The sequence below is a fragment of the Gorilla gorilla genome, chromosome 12 (assembly GCF_029281585.2).
Source record: "Gorilla gorilla gorilla isolate KB3781 chromosome 12, NHGRI_mGorGor1-v2.1_pri, whole genome shotgun sequence".
NCBI classification, from domain to species: Eukaryota; Metazoa; Chordata; class Mammalia; order Primates; family Hominidae; genus Gorilla; species Gorilla gorilla.
Window position 1 is genome coordinate 36,940,623 of NC_073236.2, and position 22,445 is coordinate 36,963,067.

General features: G+C 37.4%; 1 protein-coding gene across 14 annotated transcripts in view; it reads right to left on the reverse strand.

Annotated features, from left to right (window-relative positions):
• The window catches only part of TSGA10 (testis specific 10), a 164,006-nt gene that overhangs the window by 121,952 nt on the left and 19,609 nt on the right, over positions 1-22,445 (reverse strand). For 6 of the 14 annotated variants that reach the window (XM_031007630.3, XM_063695610.1, XM_063695602.1 and 3 more), the window contains exons 2-3: positions 14,249-14,377; positions 4,470-4,685 (exon numbers count right to left, since the gene is read on the reverse strand). Coding sequence is in view for 4 of the 14 variants with exons in the window: in XM_063695600.1 (XP_063551670.1) it covers positions 4,470-4,685; positions 14,249-14,377 (345 nt within the window). In the remaining 10 variants the exon portion in view is untranslated. Of the gene's footprint in view, positions 1-4,469; positions 4,686-5,457; positions 5,596-5,685; positions 5,711-7,332; positions 7,365-14,248; positions 14,378-22,445 lie in introns of those variants that run through there. The other 8 variants (XM_063695607.1, XM_063695606.1, XM_063695601.1 and 5 more) reach the window with 5 other exon arrangements.

A 22,445-nucleotide genomic window follows, 5' to 3' on the forward strand; every position in this document is an offset into this window, starting at 1 on the left:
TCCTTATTATCTCTTGGATTGTTGGCTGGGGGAGAGGGGAAGGTGGAGGGAGAATAAACTTCCACAAAGAATACATGAAGCAACCCTAGAGAGAGGTCCACCTAGCAACCAACAGGCCTCCTGCCAATAGCCAAAAGCCATCTGAGTGAGCCATCTTAGAAGTAGATCCTCCAGTAGCAGTCAAGCCATGACTGTGGCAATCACCTTTTTTGTTGTTTTTTGAGATCGAGTCTCTCTTTGTCATCCAGGCTGGAGCGCAGTGGCGTGATCTCGGCTCACTGCAACCTCTGCCTCCCGGGATCAAGCAATTCTCTGGCCTCAGCCTCCCGGGTAGCTGGGATTACAGGTGCCCACCACCATGCCCAGCTAGTTTTTTGTATTTTTAGTAGAGACAGGGTTTCATCATATTGGTCAGGCTGGTCTTGAACTCCTGACCTGAAGTAATCTGCCTGCCTTGGCCTCCCAAAGTGTTGGAATTACAGTTGTAAACCACCAGCCCTGGCCATCATCTTGATAACAATTTCCTGAGAAACAGTGAACCAGAACAACCCAGCTAAGCCACTCTTGAATTCCCAACCCAAGAACCTGTGAGGTATCAATATTTGTCGTTTGAAGGCATTCAGGTTTCAAAGTAATTACATAGCAATAGCCAATAGTTAATACTGAAAATATTTTAATGAAGTAGATCATGGAAGAAGTTACTGTTGACCTTTAAAAATAAGACTAAAAGTAAATACTTCCCAGTGAATACATTTAATACTATCTCAATTCCAGACAAACTAACAGTAGCTTTAGCCTCAGACTCTACCTCTGCATACCCAGAGTATAATCTTAAACACTAGAAACCCAAATATTTTTTCTCAGCAATCGAATTAGAAATCTTGTTTCAAGTGCCACCCCACAAATTAGGCAAGGAATCTCTCCCCCATAAATATAAACCTAAAATGCATATCTAATGTCTTAGGATGATGACAACACACACTGGAGTTCATATCCCCAGTGTTGGTTTTGCATCTTTCTAATCCCCATTCTACTTGGGGACATTCACTTAACTGAGGTTGGTGATTTCCTCATTTCAGGGCATTCTACCAACCCAAAGGCCTATTTCCATTTTGTTCTCTCTTTATTAAGTTTCTGATGTTTTTCCTGTGTCAGCAATGGTATCTCTACTCCAAGACTGCTGTTTACCTCTTTTTCACCCAATAGCTTTCCGATCCTCAAATACACCCAACATTCCACATTATTTATGGAGATCTATTTCCTAGAAATACTCTTTGCCAAACCAGGCAAAATTCCACCTGTAAATTTAATACTTACAGTTTTAGGTAAATCCTAGCTCTTATATTTTAGATGTTTTCCATTCCAAAAATTCTTCCTTTTGATAGCAGAGAATTTACTCTGACATAGTACTTACTCTCTCTAGAACATAAACCCTAACAACCCTTTAAAAGTGATGACTTCTAAACAGGGCATTCTCATTGTTGGAATTCAGTCAACTTGGTTTCCCGCAGTCTGGGAAGGAGTGCAGTTAATTTTTAATTTGAAAACAAAAACAAGGAAGACATACTAAAACTCTTCAATATTGATATATATATATATTTTTTGAGATAGAGTCTCACTCTTTTGCTCAGGCTAGAGTGTGACGTGATTTTGGCTCACTGCAACCTCTGCCTCTCAGGCTCAAGCTATTCTTGTGCCTCAGCCTCCCAAGTAGCTGGGATTACAGGCGTATGGCAACATGCCCGGCTATTTTTTTGCATTTTAGTAGAAATGGGGTTTCATCATGTTCACCAGGCTGGTCTCAAACTCCTGGCCTCAAGCGATCCACCTGCCTCGGCCTCCCAAAGTGCTGGGATTACAGGCATAAGCCACCATGCTTGGCCCAATTTTGATAATTTTTATAATTAAGACAGATGGAAATCAATTTACCATTAAACTGTGAATGTTACTTTAAAAAAAGTAACAATACATTCCACCTGAAGTGGCATTAAAAAATTAAGTTAAAAAAATTTTTAAAGTAACAATACAAACAAAAGTGTATTGAAAAATGTTTAAAATATTCAAGCTACTTTTAAATATCCTTCAAATACTTTAACAGCATCCATTTGAAGATAAATAATATAAAAGTTAAAAACAAATCATTCTTATCTAGTATTTCAAGCAGTTCTAAGGACCTGTTCCAGACAACATGGTTAGAGAAGACTGTATCCTTAAAGTAATAACTCGTGTATTTAAATATTGCACTATTATGGCCAGGTGTGGTGGCTCATGCCTGTAATCCCAGCACTTTGGGAGGCCAAGGTGGGCGGATCACTTCAGGTCAGGAGTTCAATACCAGCCTGGCCAACATGATAAAACCCTATTTCTACTAAAAATATGAAAATTAGATGGGTGTGGTGGTGGGTGCCTGTAATCCCAGCTACTCGGGAGACTGAGGCAGGAAATCACTTGAACCCGGAGGTGGAGGTTGCAGTGAGCCGAGATCGCGCCACTGCACTCCAGCCTGGGTGACAGACGGAAACTCTGTCTCAACAACAACAAAAAAGTTGTATTATTTGACTTTCCACTAATTTAAACTCATCCATTAAGCAGTCTCAATGAGGTTACTGCATAAAAATACATATAATCCTAGAGGTCATCAATTGGACTCATATTTCAAATTACTTTAACAGTGACTTCAATAACGTTTCACCTGATAATTTAATTGCTTTATTATTTGCTATGAGTCCTGTTACATTAAAAGAATGTTTAAGAAATAACACGTAATAACAATTAGCTTTGGGAAATTACTCTGTTACAGACACAATTTACTAATTTGGTGATTAATAAAATCAAGACAAATAAGCATGTTCACACGCTACCATTTAAAAATTCAACAGGTTGTTTTTTGGCCTTCAAATATGCTCTATCTTGCTTATCAGCCATTAGGCAGCAATGGAGAAGTGAAACTGTCATTTTATAATTACGTTTAATCTCTAGTTTCTAAATTTCATGGCAAAGCACTCAATCAAGAAATAAAATGTTGATCAAAATATCATAAAGCTACAGTAACTAAAACAATGTGATGGTGGCACAGAAAAAGGCAAATGAATCAACGAAAACAAATAGTCCAGAAAGTCACAGATATCTGAGAATTTAGTATCTGTTAAAATGATATGTCAAGTCAGTGGAGAAAGGACTAGGCAACCCTACCTCATATTAGAACAAAAAGAAACTAGCAGTATCAACAGAAGGAAAACTATTAAAAAGTATTAAAAGAAAACTTTAGAAAGTATATCTGTAGTTCTTGAGGTGAAAAAAAACCCTTCCTGAACAAGAACCAAATCTCAGACATCAGTAAGAAAAAAAAAAGATTGGCAAATTTTTAAATGTTAGTTAAAAAAAAGTTTTAAATTGACTTTTTATTGATACATAATAATGGTACATGTTTATGGGGTACATGTGATATTTTAATACATGCATCAACGTATACTGATCAAATCAGGGTAATGGGGATATCCATCACCTTAAAAATTATTTCTTTGTTCTGGGAATACTCCAAATCTTCTCTTTCAGCTATTTTTAAATATGCAATAAATTGTTAATGATAGTCACCCTACTGTGCCACCAAACACTAGAATTTATATCTTCTCTATAACTGTATTTTTGTACCAATTAACCAGCCTCTTTTCATCCTCTCCTCCCCGCTATCCTTTTAGCCTCTGGTAACCATCAATCTACGCTCTATCTCCATGAGATTGATTTCTTCAGATTCCACATATGAGTGAGAACATGCAATATTTGTCTTTCTCTGCCTGGCTTATTTCACTTTACATGATGTCCTCCAGGCTCATTAATGTTGCTGCAAATGACAGAGTTCTTTTCTTCTTTATGGCTGAATGACATTCTATTGTGTATATATACATTTTCTTTATCCACTTATCCGTTAATGGACACCTAGATTGATTCCATATCTTGGCTATTGTGAATAGTGCTGCCATAAACACGGAAGTGCAGATACCTCTGTGACATACTGATTTCCTTTCTTTTGGATGTATACCCGGCTGCGGTGTTGCTGGATCACATGGCAGTTCTATTTTTAGTTTGGTAAAAATCTTTTTTAATGGGTATTGAAATCAATTACATGTGTGAAAATAGACGAAAATAAATGTATCTATTAGTTTGTAGATATCTCTGCAGAGGAGAGAGGAATTGGGAAGTGGGAGTAACATTTACTTCACAGAACATTCCTGTTGCTTTGAAATTTTTTACATGACTGCATATTACGTAGGAAATGTTTTGAGTAGAATTTGTTAAAAGAAGTAAAATGTGAGAAACAATTTAATCCTTAGAACAGACATTTAAATATACTGTCAAATCTAAAAAGCTTCCAAATTATACAAATGAGAATGCTACTTTTTCCATTGCATTTAAAAATTACACGATATTTAAAGTAAAATTAAAATCCTTATCCGTGGTAAATCTGGTACCTTGGCTTCTTCAAGTTCCTTGTTGGCGGAATCCACCACAAAATTTTTCTCTTTTTCGAGTTGCTCTGCTAGTTGGTCAATTTTAATCAATTCTTTACAAAGATGCTCATTGTGGCTGGTTAAATCATCTACTTGACTGCTTACCACCTCCTTACTATCCAAGAGTTTCCTAACATATTCTTCCAAGCCATGATTTGTCTGTTTGAGATCTTCAATCTGTTATTATCAGAAAAAAAAATCACATTAAAATAATTCCTTAGCTTTTTTCTGGGGAGCAACTGTGTGACTGGAATCAGGAAGGGAGATTTGCTTCCCTGGCAAAGAAACTTAACTCTATACCTTTTTGTGCCTTCTGAATTTTGTACCATGTGAATGTATTACCTATTTGAAAAAATATATTAAATAAAAATTTTAAATTTTATAGCAATATCTTTCAAGACAATTTATAGTTTATTTTAAAAAGAACTTAATTACTATTGATTTTTAGCCAATCTATTAGAAAAATGGCCAAATATTTATATCTGCAATAAAGAAACTTCAATAGCTTTGAAATTAATTTTAATACCATTAAGAGTTCTTTTAATTAAATTTCTAATTATTGTTATTAAAATATATTAACTCTTTTAGACCAGGCATGGTGACTCACACTTGTAATCCCAGCACTTTGGGAGGCTGAGGCGGGCAGATCACCTGAGGTCAGGAGTTTGAGACCAGCCTCGCCAACATGGTGAAACCCCATCTCTACTAAAAATACAAAAATCAGCCGGGCATGGTGGCGAGTGCCTGTAGTCCCAGCTACTTGGGAGGCTGAGGTACAAGAATTGCTTGAACCTGGGAGGCAGAGATTGCACTGAGCCCAGATCCTGCCACTGCACTCCAGCCTGGGTGACACAGCAAGACTCTATCTCAAAAAAAAAAAAAGTATATATACATATATATATTATTAACTCTTTTTTAAAAAGTCCTTTTGAAAGTATCAGTAACTTACTTGACTAAGCTAAATATCAAATCAATCAAGTATTTGCTGCCTAATGTGGAGGAACACAGCTTTCCTTCCCAGCCCACTATCAAACCATCAATGGATGAAGAAAAGGGCCTTTTCTATCACAAAGGTATCCAAATGCCTCTAAAGGAAAAAAAAAAAATTAGACCCACTGAAGAATGATTATGTCAGGAACTATATTAAATTCCAAAAATACAAAGATAGGTTAGATACCTGCCCTCACGGAACTTTTTGTTTACTTGAGGAAATACAAAGACAATATGTTAAGTGCAATAACAAAAATAACTACGAGGTAAAGTCATGGTACAAATTCTTTTCCATAGTACTTGTCTCTCATTGTGTATTTAACAAATATTTATTGAGCACCTATTGTGTCTAAGATACTGTGTTAGTACCCTGTAAAAGATGCATTAACAACAACAACAACAACAAAAAACACTCGCACACAGAAGTTTCAGTCTGTAAGGAGCATCTGAAATTGCTAAATACCTGACCTCTTAGTTCTAGCATTATTCTTGCCCTGAGGTTGCCCTTTTCAAACAGCGATAGAGTTATCGTCTTCCAAACCATCAAAAACAAAGTTGTCTTCAAAAAAACTTTATAAGTTGTCACTACATAAAAATATGCTAAAAGTCATGAATTATTTTTAACTAAATATGCTACAATGCCATTTATTGTACCCAGTAAATAGCCCACCAAGAGGCATAATTAAAGTCATTATTTTAATCCAGTGTCTCCTACTCTCTTCTCTTTTGGCCTTCTCCCATCTGCTCTCAAAAATTCTTCGAAAATGCAAATTTGAGGTCATTCCTATAACCTTATGTTGCCTCATGACACTGAGAATAAAATTTTAAAATGCCATTTATGATCCAACTCGACTTACCTGTCCAACCTAACTTCCCACCACCAGACACACTATAAAAAACAATCTCATTAAATTCATTTAAAAACTTCTTTTAGGGGAGTTATTGAAATGTACACACTTGAAATTGAAGTGTTATCACAGAACCCTCCTTATGAGAATCCTCAAGGAAAACCCTACTTAGGCTTCAATTTCAGGAAAATACGTGCCTTTTCTGGAAACCTGGTTTGTTCTTACCCTAACAATCATTAATTATTTAACTAATATTTCTATTTGCCTTTGCCTCTAGAAATTTTAAAGCTTAATCCAAAGCCCACCTCTAGCAACATGCACAGAAACTAGGTACAATGATCTGTTCGTTATTGTCATCCCAGGCTTTCACTGTTTACTTATTTTACCCTACCCTTATTATTTCAGCTACTTTCTTTTAAAACAAACAGACAAACTACAGGATGTGAAACAGATAAACTTCAAGTTGTGTTTTTCATCTTTGTTCGTGGCTTTTCCTATGCCATGTTTCTCAGCAACAAGAGCACACTAAAAATGTCTGTTAACTTCCCACTGCACCAGGAGATGTTAAACGCTTCTCCTTTCCAGTATGTGTGCCCATAAAGCCTCTTATATAAGTTTATCTCAATATTTTATAAGATGCATTAAAATCATTTATTTCCCTGTCCCTTCTACTAGATTCTAAACAACTTAAAAGACTGTATTGTCTCATTTCTGTATCAACACATCACTTGTTTCTGCATCATTTATTACGTATCTCACATATAATCCTCAAATTATTAAGTAAGCAAATAAAACAAATTATTAGTAATATAAATGAACACTCCCCTCCCTTCTCTCATGAACTTTACTTTTACTCAATTCCAAGACAAAAGTACTTTAGAAGAGGCAGTCTGGAGTAACACAAAGGATATGGGCTTTGGACTTCGGCAGAGTTAGGTTTAAATCCTGTTGTAGTTCTTTACCAGTTATGTAATTGGGGAATTTACCATATTTTCTTGATCCTAGAAGATGCACCTGACTTAAGAAAAAAAAATAAATGAGAGTCTCTTGAGTTTCTTCTGTTAAAGGGACAGAATGCCTACAATTTGTAGAATTGTCATTAGACATTATATAAGAGCTCAAGTAAAATTTCCAGTATTATAGGTACTCAAGTAGTTTTGTTAAAAATTTTTATTTTTAAATAAGATTCACAGGAAGCAAATGTAGTACAGAGAAGTCTCATATGCCCTTTACTCAGTTTCCGCTGATAGTTGTGTCATAAACAACACAGTATATCATACCCAGATACACCATGTGCATGGTGTTCTATATGATTTTTCTCACATGTGCAGATCTCTGTGACTACCACCTCAAGATATAGAACTGTTCCATTACAACAAGAGCATTCTTCTGCTGCCCCTTTATATTCTCCTTCCCCGCCCTCAATTCTTCCCACCAATGTGTACAATTTTGTCATTTTGAGAATGTTACATAAACAAAATCATAGAGCATGTGATCTTTTGAGATTGCTTTCTTTCATTCAGCACAGCGTCCTTTAGATCCACGCAAGTTGTTATTTGAACCAAATAGGATCGTTCCTATTTATTGCTGAATAATATTCCATGGTATGGAATACCACAGTTTAACCATTCACCAATTAAGGAAAACTGGTTGTTTCCACTTTGGGAATATAACAAAGCCGCTATGAACAACTGAGTAGGATATAAGTTTTGAGTAGATATAAGTTTTCATTTCTCTGGAATAAATGCCCAGGAGTACAACTGCTGGGTTGTATGGTAAATGTATGTTTAGTCTTACCAAAAACTGCCAAATTATTTTCCAGAGTGGCTGTATCATTTCATATTCTTACCAGGAATGGATGAGTGATCCAGTTTCTCCTCATCCTTGCCAGCATTTGGTATTGTCACTATTTTTTATTTTAGTTACTGTATTGTTATTTCACCATGGCCTTAATTTGCATTCCCCTGATGTTTACAGAGGCTGAACATCTTTTTCTAGTATACCAGACATCCTTCTGTGAAGTATCTCTTCATGTGTTTTGCTCATTTTCTAACTGAATTGTTTGCTTTTCACTATTCAACTTTAAGAGTTCTTCATTTGATACAATAGGTATGAGTCCTTTAGCAAATATGTGGCTTGTAGTTAGTCTTTTCATCATCTTAGCAGGTCTTCTGCAAAGTAAAAGACTAACTACAAACCACATATTTTCTAAAGGACTCATACCTATTGTATCAAATGAAGAACTCTTAAAATTGAATAGTGAAAAGCAAACAATTCAGTTAGAAAATGAGCAAAACACATGAAGAGATACTTCACAGAAGTATATATATTCATATATATATATATGTGTGTATATATATTTGAGACAGAATCTCATTCTCACCCAGGCTGGAGTGCAGTGGTACAATCTCAGCTCACTGCAACCTGCCTCCTGGGTTCAAGTGATCCTCCCACCTCAGCCTCTCAAGTAGCTGGGACTACACGCATGTACCACCATGCCTAGATAATTTGTGTAATTTTTAGTAGAGATGGGGTTTTGCTATGTTGGCCAGGCCGGTCTTGAACTCCTGGCCTCAAGTGATCCATCCACCTGCCAAAGTGCAGGGATTATAGCCACGAGCCACCACACCCGGCCAAAAACTTCAATTTTGATTAAGTCCATATTACCAATTTTTCCTTTTATGAGTCATGCTTTTGGTATCATATCTAAGAACTTTCCATACAAGCCTAACTTCCTGCAAATTTTCTCCTATGTTACCTCCTAAAAGTCTCATAGTTTTATGTTTTACATTTACATCTATGGTCCATTTAATTTTTTATGAAGTGTGAGATTTAAGTGGAGGGTAACTGTTTTCCCTATATCTAAATGCTCCAACACCACTTGTTGAAAAGACTATCTTCCACTGAACTGCATCTGCATCTCTGTCAAAAAATCGTTTGGCTGTTCTTGTATAGGACTATCTCTAGATTCTCTGTTCTGTACCATTCATGTATGTATCTATCCCTCACCAATATCACAGTCTTGATTACTGTAGTTATAAGTGTTGAAATCATGAAGAGTTTTGTTTTTGGTGCCTTCCTGTGGATTATCTCAACATTTTTTAGAATTCTACGTTGATTTATTTATAGTGTTTCTGAGTGTAACTCTTGTTTGATCTTTTTCTACCAGTTGTTCTAGGCATTACATTATATATACAGAACTTATCATAGCCTACATTTTAACAGTTCAAGTGAAAGTACAGAAACCTTACCTCCTGTTAGCTCCCTTTACTCTCCCCTATTAATAAAATAATTGTCTTAAATATTTCCTGTACATGCATTTAAAACCACATTCGACAGTTAAATACAATTTTGTAAAATTTAAAAAAAAAATTGGCTCGGAGTAGTGGCTCACATCTGTAATCCCAGGACTTTGGGAGGCTGAGGCAGTGGATCACTTAAGAATGGGAGTTCAAGACAAGCCTGGGAAACATGGCAAAACTCCATCTCTACCAAAAAAAAAAAAAAAAAAAAAAAAAAAAAAATCAGCCAGGCATGGTGGTGCATGCCTGCAGTCCCAATTACTTGAACGGCTGAGGTAGGAGGATTGCTTGAGCCCAGGAGGCCAAGGCTGCAGTAAGCAGAGATGATGCCACTGCACTACAGCCTGGATGACAGAGCAAGACCCTGTCTCCAAAAAAAAAAAAGAAAGAAAGAAATTCTATTTCATTTACCCATATTTTTTGCTCTATATATCGTTCTTCCTTCCTACTGCTCCAAGATTACTTCTTTTATCACTTCCTTTCTGGTTAGAGAAATACTTTTAGCTATTCTTTTAGGGTAGCTCTGCTGGCACAAATTATCTTAATTTTTCTTTATCTGAGAATGTCTTTACTTTCCCTCAACCTTCAAGGATACTTTCTCTGGATATAAAATTCTGAGTTGACAGGTTTGCTTTTTTCTAGCACTTGAAAAATGTTGTGCCACTTCCTTCTTACCTCCAATTTTTCAGATGAAAAATATCTGCTGTCACTTGAATTGGTGTTCTTCTATAGATAATGCATGGTTTCTCTCTGGTTACTTTCAGGATTTTTTTAGTGTCTTGGCATGCATTTCTTTGGGTGACTCCTGTTAGGTATTCTGTCACCTTCTTTCATCTGTTTTATGTCTTTGTGTCAAATTTGTGGGGAAATTCAGCCATTATCTCTTCAAATTTTTTTAGCACCACCTTCTTTCATTTTTTTGTCGAACATAGTTTTACCTGTCTCTGAGGCTCTATTCAAATTTTTTTCCATCTATTTTCTCTCTGACGTTCACATTAGGTAATTATTTTTCTAGTCTTGTGTTCACTGATTCATTCCTCTCCTCCATTCTATTGAGAACATTGAGCTTTTATTTTCAGTTACTTTATTTTTAAAGCTTGTTTTATTGTCACAAAATATATATACATAATTTTCATTTTAACATTTTTAAAGTATATAAATCAGTGGCATTAAGTATATTCACAATGTTGTACAACCATCACCACTACCTATTTCCAGAATTTTTTTATTTCTCTCCCCCAAAAAACTCTGTACCCATTAAACAACAATTCTATCTCCATAATTTGCCTATTCTAGGCAGAGGTGGAATCAAGCATTATTTGTCTTCCTATGTCTGGCTTATTGTACTTAGTATAATGTTTTTGAGGTTCATTCATTTTGCAGCATGTATCAGAATGTGATTCCTTTTTGAATCTGAGTTATATTCCATTGTAAGCACATGCCATATTTTGTTTATCCATTCATTTGTTGACATTTGGGTTTTTTCTACCTCTTGGCTACTGTGAATAATGCTGCTATGAGCATTTGTATATACGTATCTACTGGAGTCCGTGTTTTCAACTCTTTAGGAGTGGAATAGCTGGATCATATTATTAGTCTGTCTTTAAAATTTTGAGAAACCATCAAATGATTTTCACCATGGTGGCTCCATTTTACATTCCCATCAGCAACGCAAGTGTTCCAATTTCTTCACATCCTCACCAACACTTGTTATTTTCCATTATAACAACCATCCTAATGGGTATGAAGTGGTATCTCATGGTTTTGATTTGCATTTCTTTAATGGTTGATGATGTTGAGCATCTTTTTCATGTATTTATTGACATTTGTATATCTTCTTTGGAGAAATGTCTGTTCAAGTCCTTTGCCCATTTTTGAATTAGATTTTTCTGGGGGGAAAGGGGCTAATTGTAGGAGTCCTTTGTATATTCTAGATATTAAGCCCTTTTCAGATATGTAATTTGGAAATATTTTCTCTCATGTAGTTAACAGACTAAGTTTTTGGAGTAGTTTCAGGTTTACAAAAAATTGATTAGGAAGTACAAAGAGTTCCCACACACTCCTCTCTCTCTTCCTCAACACAGTTTCCTCTATTATTTACATTTTGTATTAATGTGGTATATTTGTTACAATTGATGAAATAATATTGTTACATTATATATATATATTTTTTTGAGACAGAATCTCGGTCTGTCGCCCAGGCTGGAGTGCAGCGGCATGATCTTGGCTCACTGCAACCTCTGCCTCCCGGGTTCACACAATTCTCCTGCCTCGGCCTCCTGAGTAGCTGGGACTACAGGCACCTACCACCATGCCCGGCTAATTTTTTTCTATTTTTAGTAGAGACGGGGTTTCACCGTGTTAGCCAGGATGGTCTCGATCTCCTGACCTCATGATCCGCCCGCCTCGGCCTCCCAAAGTGCTGGGATTACAGATGTGAGCCACTGCACCCGGCCTACTGTTACATTATTAATAACTAGTATCTATAATTTACCTTAGGGTTCACTCTTGGAGTTATTCATTCTGTGAGTTTTGACACACATAGGATGACATGTATCCACTATTAGTATATCATACAGAAGTTTCACTCCCCTAAAAATCCTGTGCTCCACCTATTCATCCCCTCTCCCTCCAATTCCTGGCAACTACTGCTCTTTTTATGGTTTCTATAGTTTTATCATCTCCATATAGTTGGAATCATACATTTCGTAGCCTTTTCAGCTTTGTAACATGCTTTCAAGGTTCACTTTGTGTCTTTTCATGGCTACGTAGCTAATTTTTAAAATACACTGAATACTATTCCACTGTATAGGTGTACAACAGTTTGCTTATCCATTCATCTATTGAAAGATATCTTGGTTGCTTCCAAGTTTTTGGCAATTATAATAATACTGCTATAAACATTCATAGGCTGATTTTTGTGTGGACCAGTTACTTTATTTTTTAGTTCCAAAATGTCCATTTGGTTCTTCTTTATATCTCTTATTTTTTCCTGAGACAACTTTTCTTCATTCGTTTCCAGCATGTTCATAATTGCTTGCTGAAGCATTTATATGACTGCTTTAAAGTCCTTGCCAGATAATTGTAACATCCGTTCCATTTCAGTGTTGGCTTCTCTTGTCTTTTCTCAAATCTTCCTGATTCTTTGGATTACAATGCCTTTTTTAAAAATTGAGACCTAGCATTAAAAGACTCTGGATCTTATGTTTTAGCAGGCCTCCTGTGACAATGCTCCAACTAAAAAGAACGGACATTGCCTTATTTCTGCTAGATCAAAGTAGAAGTCCAGTTCCTCTACTTGGCATCTGTTGATATCTGGAAAGGGTGGTGTTCCTAGATACTGCTAGGCAAGAGTGGGAGTTCAGGCTCCCCACTAGGCCTCTGCCATTACCACCAGCCTGGGAAGAATCCCAGAGGTGCCTCATTACTGTTCCCCACGTGTACCCTACTGACACCATGGATGGGTGGCCTTTACTGCTGATAGGTGGTAGAAGTTCAGGTCTCCACCACAGCAAGAAGGAGTGCCTCTTACTATAAAGTAGGAGTAGATGGCTTGGCTCCTCATGTTGTCTCTGCTGACATCACGGGGTTCAGGGCCTCCTTATCCCCTGGTGAGGATAAAAGTCCTAGTTTCCTACTTAGCCTTCTCTGATATCACCCTGGTGTGGGAGGAGTGGGTAGAGAAAGAATGTAGGTGAGGCACAAGTGGGGCTCCTTGTTATAGTCTGGCAAGCGTGGAAAGTGTAGGCTCTTTACTTGGCCTGAGCTGGCAGGAATGGGGCTGTAGTTTTTTCTGTGGTATTTGCTTGGAGTGGATAGTTACTGTCTTAAAAGTTGTCTGCCTTGATAGGCTGCTCCTTTCCTGGTCCTTTTCTTCGGTCTTTCTTTTGTGCCTATTGTTATTTCCAGTTGCCAGTTTTTCTAGCAGCTGTCTGGGACATACAGAGAAAAAGAAACCCAGGAACAAACATGTTGTTCTTTGTGTCTTGAGATCCTTAGCCAATGTTCCTTCTCCTCTCCACCTTTCAAAGTCTTAAATTCTTTTATACATAATGTTCAGAGTTTTTAGCTGTACTTAGCAGGAGGAATAAAAAAAAGTAAGTCTACTCTATCTTCCTGGAAAAAGAAATCTCTTTTAATAGCCTTTATTAATAGCTATATTACATGTCAAGCATCAGGAGAACAGGAACAATACTGAACTTGGAGTTCAGAGAATTGAGTTCAAATTCCGGCTAACACGGGAGTTTGGAGAAATCGTAGTTCTGTCACTTGTTACTCAAGTGTCATAATTATTTAACCTCTTAGAACTTCAGCTTCCACATCTATAAATGGAAATGGCATCACTTTTTCGCAAGTTGGGGATGATTAAGTAAAAACTGTACACCTGAAAACATCTGACACAACACTTGACATGTAGTTTGCACTCACTGACTCTGACTCTATGTTTATCAAAATGGTTAAAATAAAAATTGAATGATTTTAGACCCATAACATTTAAATGAGCTCTGAATTAGTAGTTATTTATTCCCTATCTTCTTGTTTCAAAATAGGCTCCCACCCCAAATTAAGTCAGGAGAATATGTTGTTAACTAAACGCAACCTGTAATTTCAGTGTCGAGATGAATCTATCTTGGTTTCTCACTTCTTGTTCTAGCTGGAGAGTATTCTGGTAGTTTTCAGCTTCAGAAACTGGAGCCCCTAGACCAAAATCATATTCTTTGGTGGTAACCTAGTACAAAGAATGGGAAATAATACAGAGGCATTCAGTTTAAAACAGCTCTGTGATTTCTCACATCAATACATTTTGAAAATTGATAATATTCTTAGATTTTTTTTAACCATTTCCCACCAGCTAAGAGGATTTCATCAAACTTTACCTTCTTAAAATTTATAAAACTTTTTCTGTGTGTTGTCCAAATGGTACTGAACATGCTTTTCAAAGACATTCCCTACACTATCCTTTTGGTAATCATGGTTCTACAGAAATATGAATCAGTAGCAAATTAAAGAGTCTACCTCTAGGCTTGTGTTGTCCAAAATAGCTATTACCGAGCTACGTTTGCTGTTGCTACTCTATACAAGAAAAAAGGTTTGCAATTAATATCACAAAGAGTGAATTTCCTGAATATAGAAATAATCCCTAGAAATAAAAAAGATTAAAAAATACTCTAATAGAAAAATTGGCAAAGAATGTGAACATTTACAGAAACGGCTCCTAAATATTAAGATGTTCAATCTCAACCTTTAGTGACACAAATTAAAACAACACTGAGATACCCCCTTTTAACCATCACATGGCAAAGATCAGTAACATGGATATAGCGTCCTTATATATCACCGGTGGGAGTGTAAACTGATACAATATTTGTGGAGAACAACGGTATAAAATCTATCAACATGACAAATGCACATAGCTTCTGTTCAAATAATTTCATTTCTAGAAATTTATACTACAGCTATATATATGTACACTTATGCAAAATAACAAATGTTAGAGATTTTTCACTTTAGCATACTATACATACTATTCTGCATCACGCTATTTTACTTGACAACATATCTTAGAGATTGTGTAACTTAGGAAAACAATTTTTCTTTCCTTGAATCAAGGCTACCATTGTGTTAAAAAAGAATTTGTTATGAGCATCTTAGATCTTTCCTCAAAACACAGCTGCTGTTCTCCAAAATCCTACCTAGGGAATTACAGAATCAGGATCTCCCCAGTCACTGACCTTATGATGCACTCTGTGTAACCCAGCACTTAGACAGGCCGGCAGATTTATTTCCCTTTTTTCTCTTCTCTAAACAAGACACAACTCTTCTTCATTGCAACAGTTACTGCCCCACCTGGAACCTCAACATTAGATCTCACAGAATATTTCCAATTATGAAGCATTTAAACCCCCAGGGGCTGGACTGAACTCCTAACTACCATTTCTTACATGGTTTCTGTTGAAAAATGTATTGCTAGTTATAAACATGATTTAGAATAACAGAATGAAACGACTCCTCACTAGAGCAGTACTGTTCAATTTTTATTGAATTTAAGAATCATCTGGGAATGTTGTGTGAATGCAGATTCTTATTTACAGGCTGAGATTTGACATTTCTATAAAGCTGCTTGGAGATCCCTATTTGGTTGGTACAGAGACCACATGTTGAATCATGCTGTGCTGTAATTTCTGATTTATTTGAACAGCAAGGACCTATTTAAGTCTAAACCCATCCTATATTCAGAGTACTTCTGTAATTTTGTCCCTTCCTACTTCTCCAAATTTACCTCCTACTTGATACCTCCAAGAATCCCTCTATGAAAGACAAACTATGCAACACTTAAGGGTCTCACTCTGTCACCCAGGTTGGCATGATCACAGCTCACTGCAGCCTCGAACCCCAGGCCCAAGCAATCTTCTCACCCTAGCCTCCCAAATAGCTGGGAACACAGGCATGTGCCACCACAATTGGCTAATTGTTTTAAATTTTGTAGAGTCAGGGTCTCCCTATGCTGCCCTGGCTGGTCTTGAACTCCTGGGCTCAAGAGATCCTCCCGCCTAGGTCTCCCTGGGATTACAGGCATGAGCCACTGCACCCAGCCAACACATTCTTAATACATATATTCAAAAGTATTTTATCATCTGTTCAATGAGCCTTGCCCTCACTTTTTTCTCCATTTAACTTAAGACATTTCTAAGGCTCAGCTGGAATGCCATATCCTCCAGGTTTTCTCTGTCTTCTCCACTGCATAATGATCATCTCTTAATTGATATTTATATATAGATTATAGAAGAATTTATGTTCTAAATTTTTCTGGATGTCTTCCTCACACATTTATTAGACTCTTAAGAACAAGCAATGTCCAAAAACTCTATCCCCATTAACCTGCACAGAGTTATTTACGTAATAAAAAGTGTCAAAAAATTTGTTGAGGTTGATAATGAAGCAGTGTGATAAAGCACACAAAACTAAACTTTCTTCCTCCTCTTTGGTAAACCGAATAAAGTGGGGCTTTTGCAAAATTACCTATCAGGCCCAGCTAGGAATTAAAAATAGCAAGAGACCACAAGTCCACCTGACAATCCTAACCAATCATGCTGGAATTGCTATCCTCCCTCCACCAGCTTTGGGGGCAATATCACTAGAGGAAAGACACATTAGTGTATCTGAAATTCCCATGCCTGGTCTGCCAGCTTCTCTACCTCAGGCCACATAAATATCCTCAACCTTGCTGCAATCTCATCATTAGAATGGAACTAGTGCTCCTGTACTGTTCTCAGAGAAGGCAAGTGAAACAATGTTCCTTCTTAAAAAAAATTATTTTTTCTTTTTTATGCTATCCTTCCCCTAGGCCCCCACTCCCCGACGGGCCCTGGTATATGATGTTCCCCTCCCTGTGTCCATGAGTTCTCACTGTTTAACTCCCACTTATGAGTAAGAACATGCTGTGTTTGGTTTTCTGTTCTTGTGTTAGTTTGCTGAGAATGATGGTTTCCAGCTTCATCCATGTCCCTGCAAAGGACATGAACTCATCCTTTTTAATGGCTGCACAGTATCCATGGTGTATATGTGCCACATTTTCTTTATCTAGTCTATCATTGGTGGGCATTTAGGTTGGTTCCAAGTCTTTACTATTATGAACAGTGCTGCAATAAACATACATGTGAATATGTCTTTAGAGTGACTTATAATCCTTTGGGTATATACCCAGTAATGGGATTGCTGTGTCAAATGGTATTTCTGATTCTAGATCCCTGAGGAATCGCCACACTGTCTTCCACAAATTAGTTGAACTAATTTACACTCCCACCAACAGTGTAAAAGCATTCCTATTTCTCCACAACTTCTCCAGCATCTGCTGTTTCCCGACTTTTTAATGATCGCCATTCAAACTGGTATGAGATGTTATCTCATTGTGGTTTTGATTTGCATTTCTCTAATGACCAATGATGAGCTTTTTTTCATGTTTGTTCGCTGCATAAATGTCTTCTTCTGAGAAGTGTCTGTTCATATCCTTTGCCCACTTTTTGATGGGGTCGTCTGTTTTTTTCTTGTAAATTTGTTTAAGTTCCTTATATATTCTGAATATTAACCTTTTGTCAGATGGGTAGATTGCAAATATTTTCTCCCATTCTGTGTTTCCTGTTCACTCTGATGATAGTTTCTTTTGCTGTACAGAAGCTCTTTAGTTTAATTAGATCCACTGGTCAATTTCGGCTTTTGTTGCCATTGCTTTTGGTGTTTTAGTCATGAAGTCTTTGCCCATGCCTACATCCTAAATGGTATTGCCTAGGTTTTCTTCTAGAGTTGTTATGGTCTTATGTTTTATGTTTAAGTCTTTAATACATCTTGAGTTAATTTTTGTATAAGGTGTAAGGAAGGGCTCTAGTTTCAGTTTTCTGCATATGGCTAGCCAGTTTTCCCAACATGATTTATGAAATAGAGAATCCTTTCCCCATTGCTTGTTTTTGTCAGGTTTGTCAAAGATCAGATGGTTGTAGATGTGTGGCATTATTTCTGAGGCCTCTGTTCTGTTCCATTGGTATATATATATTGGTATATATCTGTTTTGGTACCAGTACCATGCTGTTTTGATTACTGTAGCCTTGTAGTATAGTTTGAAGTCAGGTAGCATGATCCCTCCAGCTTTGTTCTTTTTGCTTAGGATTGTCTTGGCTATATGGGGTCTTTTTTGGTTCCATGTGAAATTTAAAGAAGTTTTTTCTAATTTTGTGAAGAAAGTAGATGGGGACAGCATTGAATCTATAAAATACTGTGGGCAGTATGGCCATTTTCACAATATTGATTCTTCTGATCCATGAGCATGGAATGTTTTTCCATTTGTTTGTGTCCTCTCTTATTTCTCTGAGCAGTGGTTTGTAGTTCTCCTTGAAGAGGTCCTTCCCATCACTTGTAAGTTGTATTCCTAGGTATGTTATTATCTTTGTAGCAATTGTGAATGGGAGGTCACTCATGATTTGGCTGTTTGTCTATTACTGGTGTATAGGAATGCTTCTGATTTCTGCACATTGATTTTGTATCCTGAGACTCTGCTGAAGTTGCTTATCAGCTTAAGGAGATTTTGGGCTAAGACAGTGGGGTTTTCTAAATATACAATCATGTCATCTGCAAACAGAGACAATTTGACTCCTCTCTTCCTATTTGAATACCCCTTATTTCTTTCTCTTGCCTGATTGCCCTGGCCAGAACTTCCAATACTATATTGAATAGGAGTGGTGAGAGAGGGCATCCTTGTCTTGTGCTGGTTTTCAAAGGGAATGCTTCCAGGTTTTGTCCATTCAGTATGATATTGGCTACAGGTTTCTCATAAATAGCTCTTATTATTTTGAGATACATTCCATCGATACCTAGTTTACTGAGAGTTTTTAGCACGAAGGGGAGTTGAATTTTATCGAAGGCCTTTTCTCCATCTATTGAGATAATCATGTGGTTTTTGTCATTGGTTCTGTTTATGTGATGGATTATGTTTATTGATTTGCATATGTTGAACCATACAACTTCATCCCAGGGATGAAGCCGACTTGATCATGGTGAATAAGCTTTTTGATGTGCTGCTGGATTTGGTTTGCCAGTATTTTACTGAGGATTTTCACATCAATGTTCATCAGAAATATTGGCCTGAAATTTTTTGTTGTTGTTGTTTCCCTGCCAGGTTTTGGTATCAGGATGATGCTGGACTCATAAAATGAGTTAGGGAGGATTCCCTCTTTTTTCTATTGTTTGGAATAGTTTCAGAAGGAATGGTACCAGCTCCTCTTTGTACCTCTGGTAGAATTCAGCTATGAATCCATCTAATCCTGGGCTTTTTTTTTGGTTGGTAGGCTATTAATTACTGCCTCAATTTCAGAACTTGTTATTGGTCTATTCAGGGATTCAACTTCTTCCTGGTTTAGTCCTGGAAGGGTATATGTGTCCAGGAATTTGTCCATTTCTTCTAGATTTTCTAGTTTATTTGTGTAGAGATGTTTATAGTATTCTCTGATGGTAGTTTGTATTTCTACGGGATCAGTGGTAATATCTCCTTTATCATTTTTTATTGTGTCTATTTGATTCTTATTAGTCTGGCTAGCGGTCTATTTTGTTTATCTTTTCAAAAAACCAGCTCCTGGATTCACTGATTTTTTGAAGGGCTTTTCGTGTCTCTATCTCCTTCAGTTCTGCTCTGATCTTAGTTACTTCTTATCTTCTGCTAGCTTTTGAATTTGTTTGCTCTTGCTTCTCTAGTTCTTTTAATTATGATGTTAGGGTGTTGATTTTAGATCTTTCCTACTTTCTCCTGTGGGCATTCAGTGCTATAAATTTCCCTCTACACACTGCTTTAGCTGTGTCCCAGAGATTCTGGCATGTTGTGTCTTTGTTCTCATTGGTTTCAAAGAACTTAATTCTGCCTTAATTTCGTTATGTACCCATTATCATTCAGGAGCAGTTTCCATATAGTTGCGTGATTTTGAGTGAGTTTCTTAATCCTGAGTTCTAATTTGATTGCACTGTGGTCTGCGAGACTGTTATCATTTCCATTCTTTTGCATTTGCTGGGGAGTGTTTTACTTCAATTATGTGGTCAATTTTAGAATAAGTGTGATGTGTTGCTGAGAAGAATGTATATTCTGTTGAGTTGGGGAAGAGAGTTCTGTAGATGTCTATTAGGTCCATTTGGTCCAGTGCTGAGTTCAAGTCCTGAATATCCTTGTTAATTTTCTGTCTAGTTGATCTAATATTGCCAGTGGGGTGTTAAAGTCTCCCACTATTATTCTGTAGGAGTCTAAGTCTCTTTGTAGGTCTCTAAGAACTTGCTTTATGAATGAGGGTGCCCTGTATTGGGTGCATATATATTTAGGATAATTAGCTCTTCTTGTTGCATTGATCCCTTAACCATTATGTAATGCCCTTCTTTGTCTTGTTTTGATCTTTGTTGGTTTAAAGTCTGTTTTATCAGAGACTAGAACTGCAACCCCTGCTTTTTTTTGCTTTCCATTTGCTTGGTAAATACTCCTCCATCCCTTTATTTTGAGCCTATGTGTGTCTTTGCATATGAGATGGGTCTCCTGAATACAATACAACAATGGGTCTTGACTCTTTATCCAATTTGCCAGTCTGTGTCTTTTAGTTGGGGCATTTAGCCCATTTACATTTAAGGTTAATATTGTTATGTTTGAATTTGATCCTGTCATTATGATGCTAGCTGGTTATTCTGCCCATTAGTTGATGCAGTTTCTTCATAGCGTTGATGGTCTTTACAATTTGGTATGTTTTTGCAGTGGCTGGTACATTTTTCATTTCCATGTTTAGTGCTTCCTTCAGGAGCTCTTGTAAGCCAGGTCTGGTGGTGACAAAATATCTCAGCATTTGCTTATCTGTAAAAGATTTTATTTCTCCTTTGTTTATGAAGCTTAGTTTGGCTGGATATGAAATTCTGGGTTGAAAATTCTTTTCTTTAAGAATGTTGAATACTGACCCCCACTCTCTTCTGGCTTGTAGGGTTTCTGCAGAGAGACCCACTGTTAGTCTGATAGGCTTCCCTTTGTGGGTAACCCAACCTTTCTCTCTGCCTGCCCTTAACATTTTCTCTTTCATTTCAGCCTTGGTGAATCTGACGATTATGTGTCTTGGGGTTGCTCTTCTCGAGGAGTATCTTTGTGGTGTTCTCTGTATTTCCTGACTTGGAATGTTGGCCTGCCTTGCTTGGTTGGGGAAGTCCTCCTCGATAATATCCTGAAGAGTGTTTTCCAACTTGGTTCCATTCTCCTTGTCACTTTCAGGGTACACCAATCAAAGGTAGGTCTGGTCTTTTCACATAGTCCCATATTTCTTGGAGGCTTTGTTCGTTTCTTCTCATCCTTTTTTCTCTAATCTTGTCTTCATGCTTTATTTCATTAAGCTGATCTTCAATCTCATAGCCTTTCTTCCACTTGATTGATTCAGCTATTGATACTTGTGTATGCTTCACCAAGTTCTCACGCTGTGTTTTTCAGCTCCAACAGGTCATTTATGTTCTTCTCTAAACTGGTTATTCTAGTTAGCAATTCCTCTAACCTTTTTAAAGGTTCTTAGCTTCCTTGCATTGGGTTAGAACATGCTCCTATAGCTCAGAGGAGCTTGTTATTACCCACCTTCTGAAGCCTACTTCTGTCAATTTGTCAAACTCATTCTCTGTCCAGTTTTGCTCCCTTGCTGGCGAGCAGTTGTAATCCTTTAGAGGAGAAGAGGCGTTCAGCCTTTTTGTGCTGGTTTTTCCTCATCTTCATGGATTTATCTACCTTTGGTGTTTGATGTTGGTGACCTGCAGATGGGGTTTCTGGGGTTTCTGTGTGGACGTCGTTTTTGTTGATATTGATGCTATTCCTTTTGTTAGTTTTCCTTCTAACAGTCAGGCCCCTCTGCTGCAGGTCTGCTGGAGTTTGCTGGAGGTCCACTCCAAACCCTGTTTGCCTGAGTACCACCAGCAAACAGCAGAAGCTGCAGAACAGCAAAGATTGCTGCCTGTTTCTTCCTCTGAAAGCTTCGTCCCAGAGGGGCACCCACCAGATGCCAGCCAGGGCTCTCCTATATGAGATGTCTGTTGACCCCTGCTGGGAGATGTCTCCCAGTCAGGAGGCATGGGGGTCAGGGACCCACTTGAGGCAGCAGTCTGTCCCTTAGCAGAGCTTGGGCACTCTGCTGCTCTCTTCGGAGCCAGCAGGCAGGAACATTCAAGTCTGCTGAAGCTGCACCCACAGCCACCCCTTCCCCCAGGTGCTCTGTCCCAGGGAGATAGGAGTTTTATCTATAAGCCCCTGACTGGGG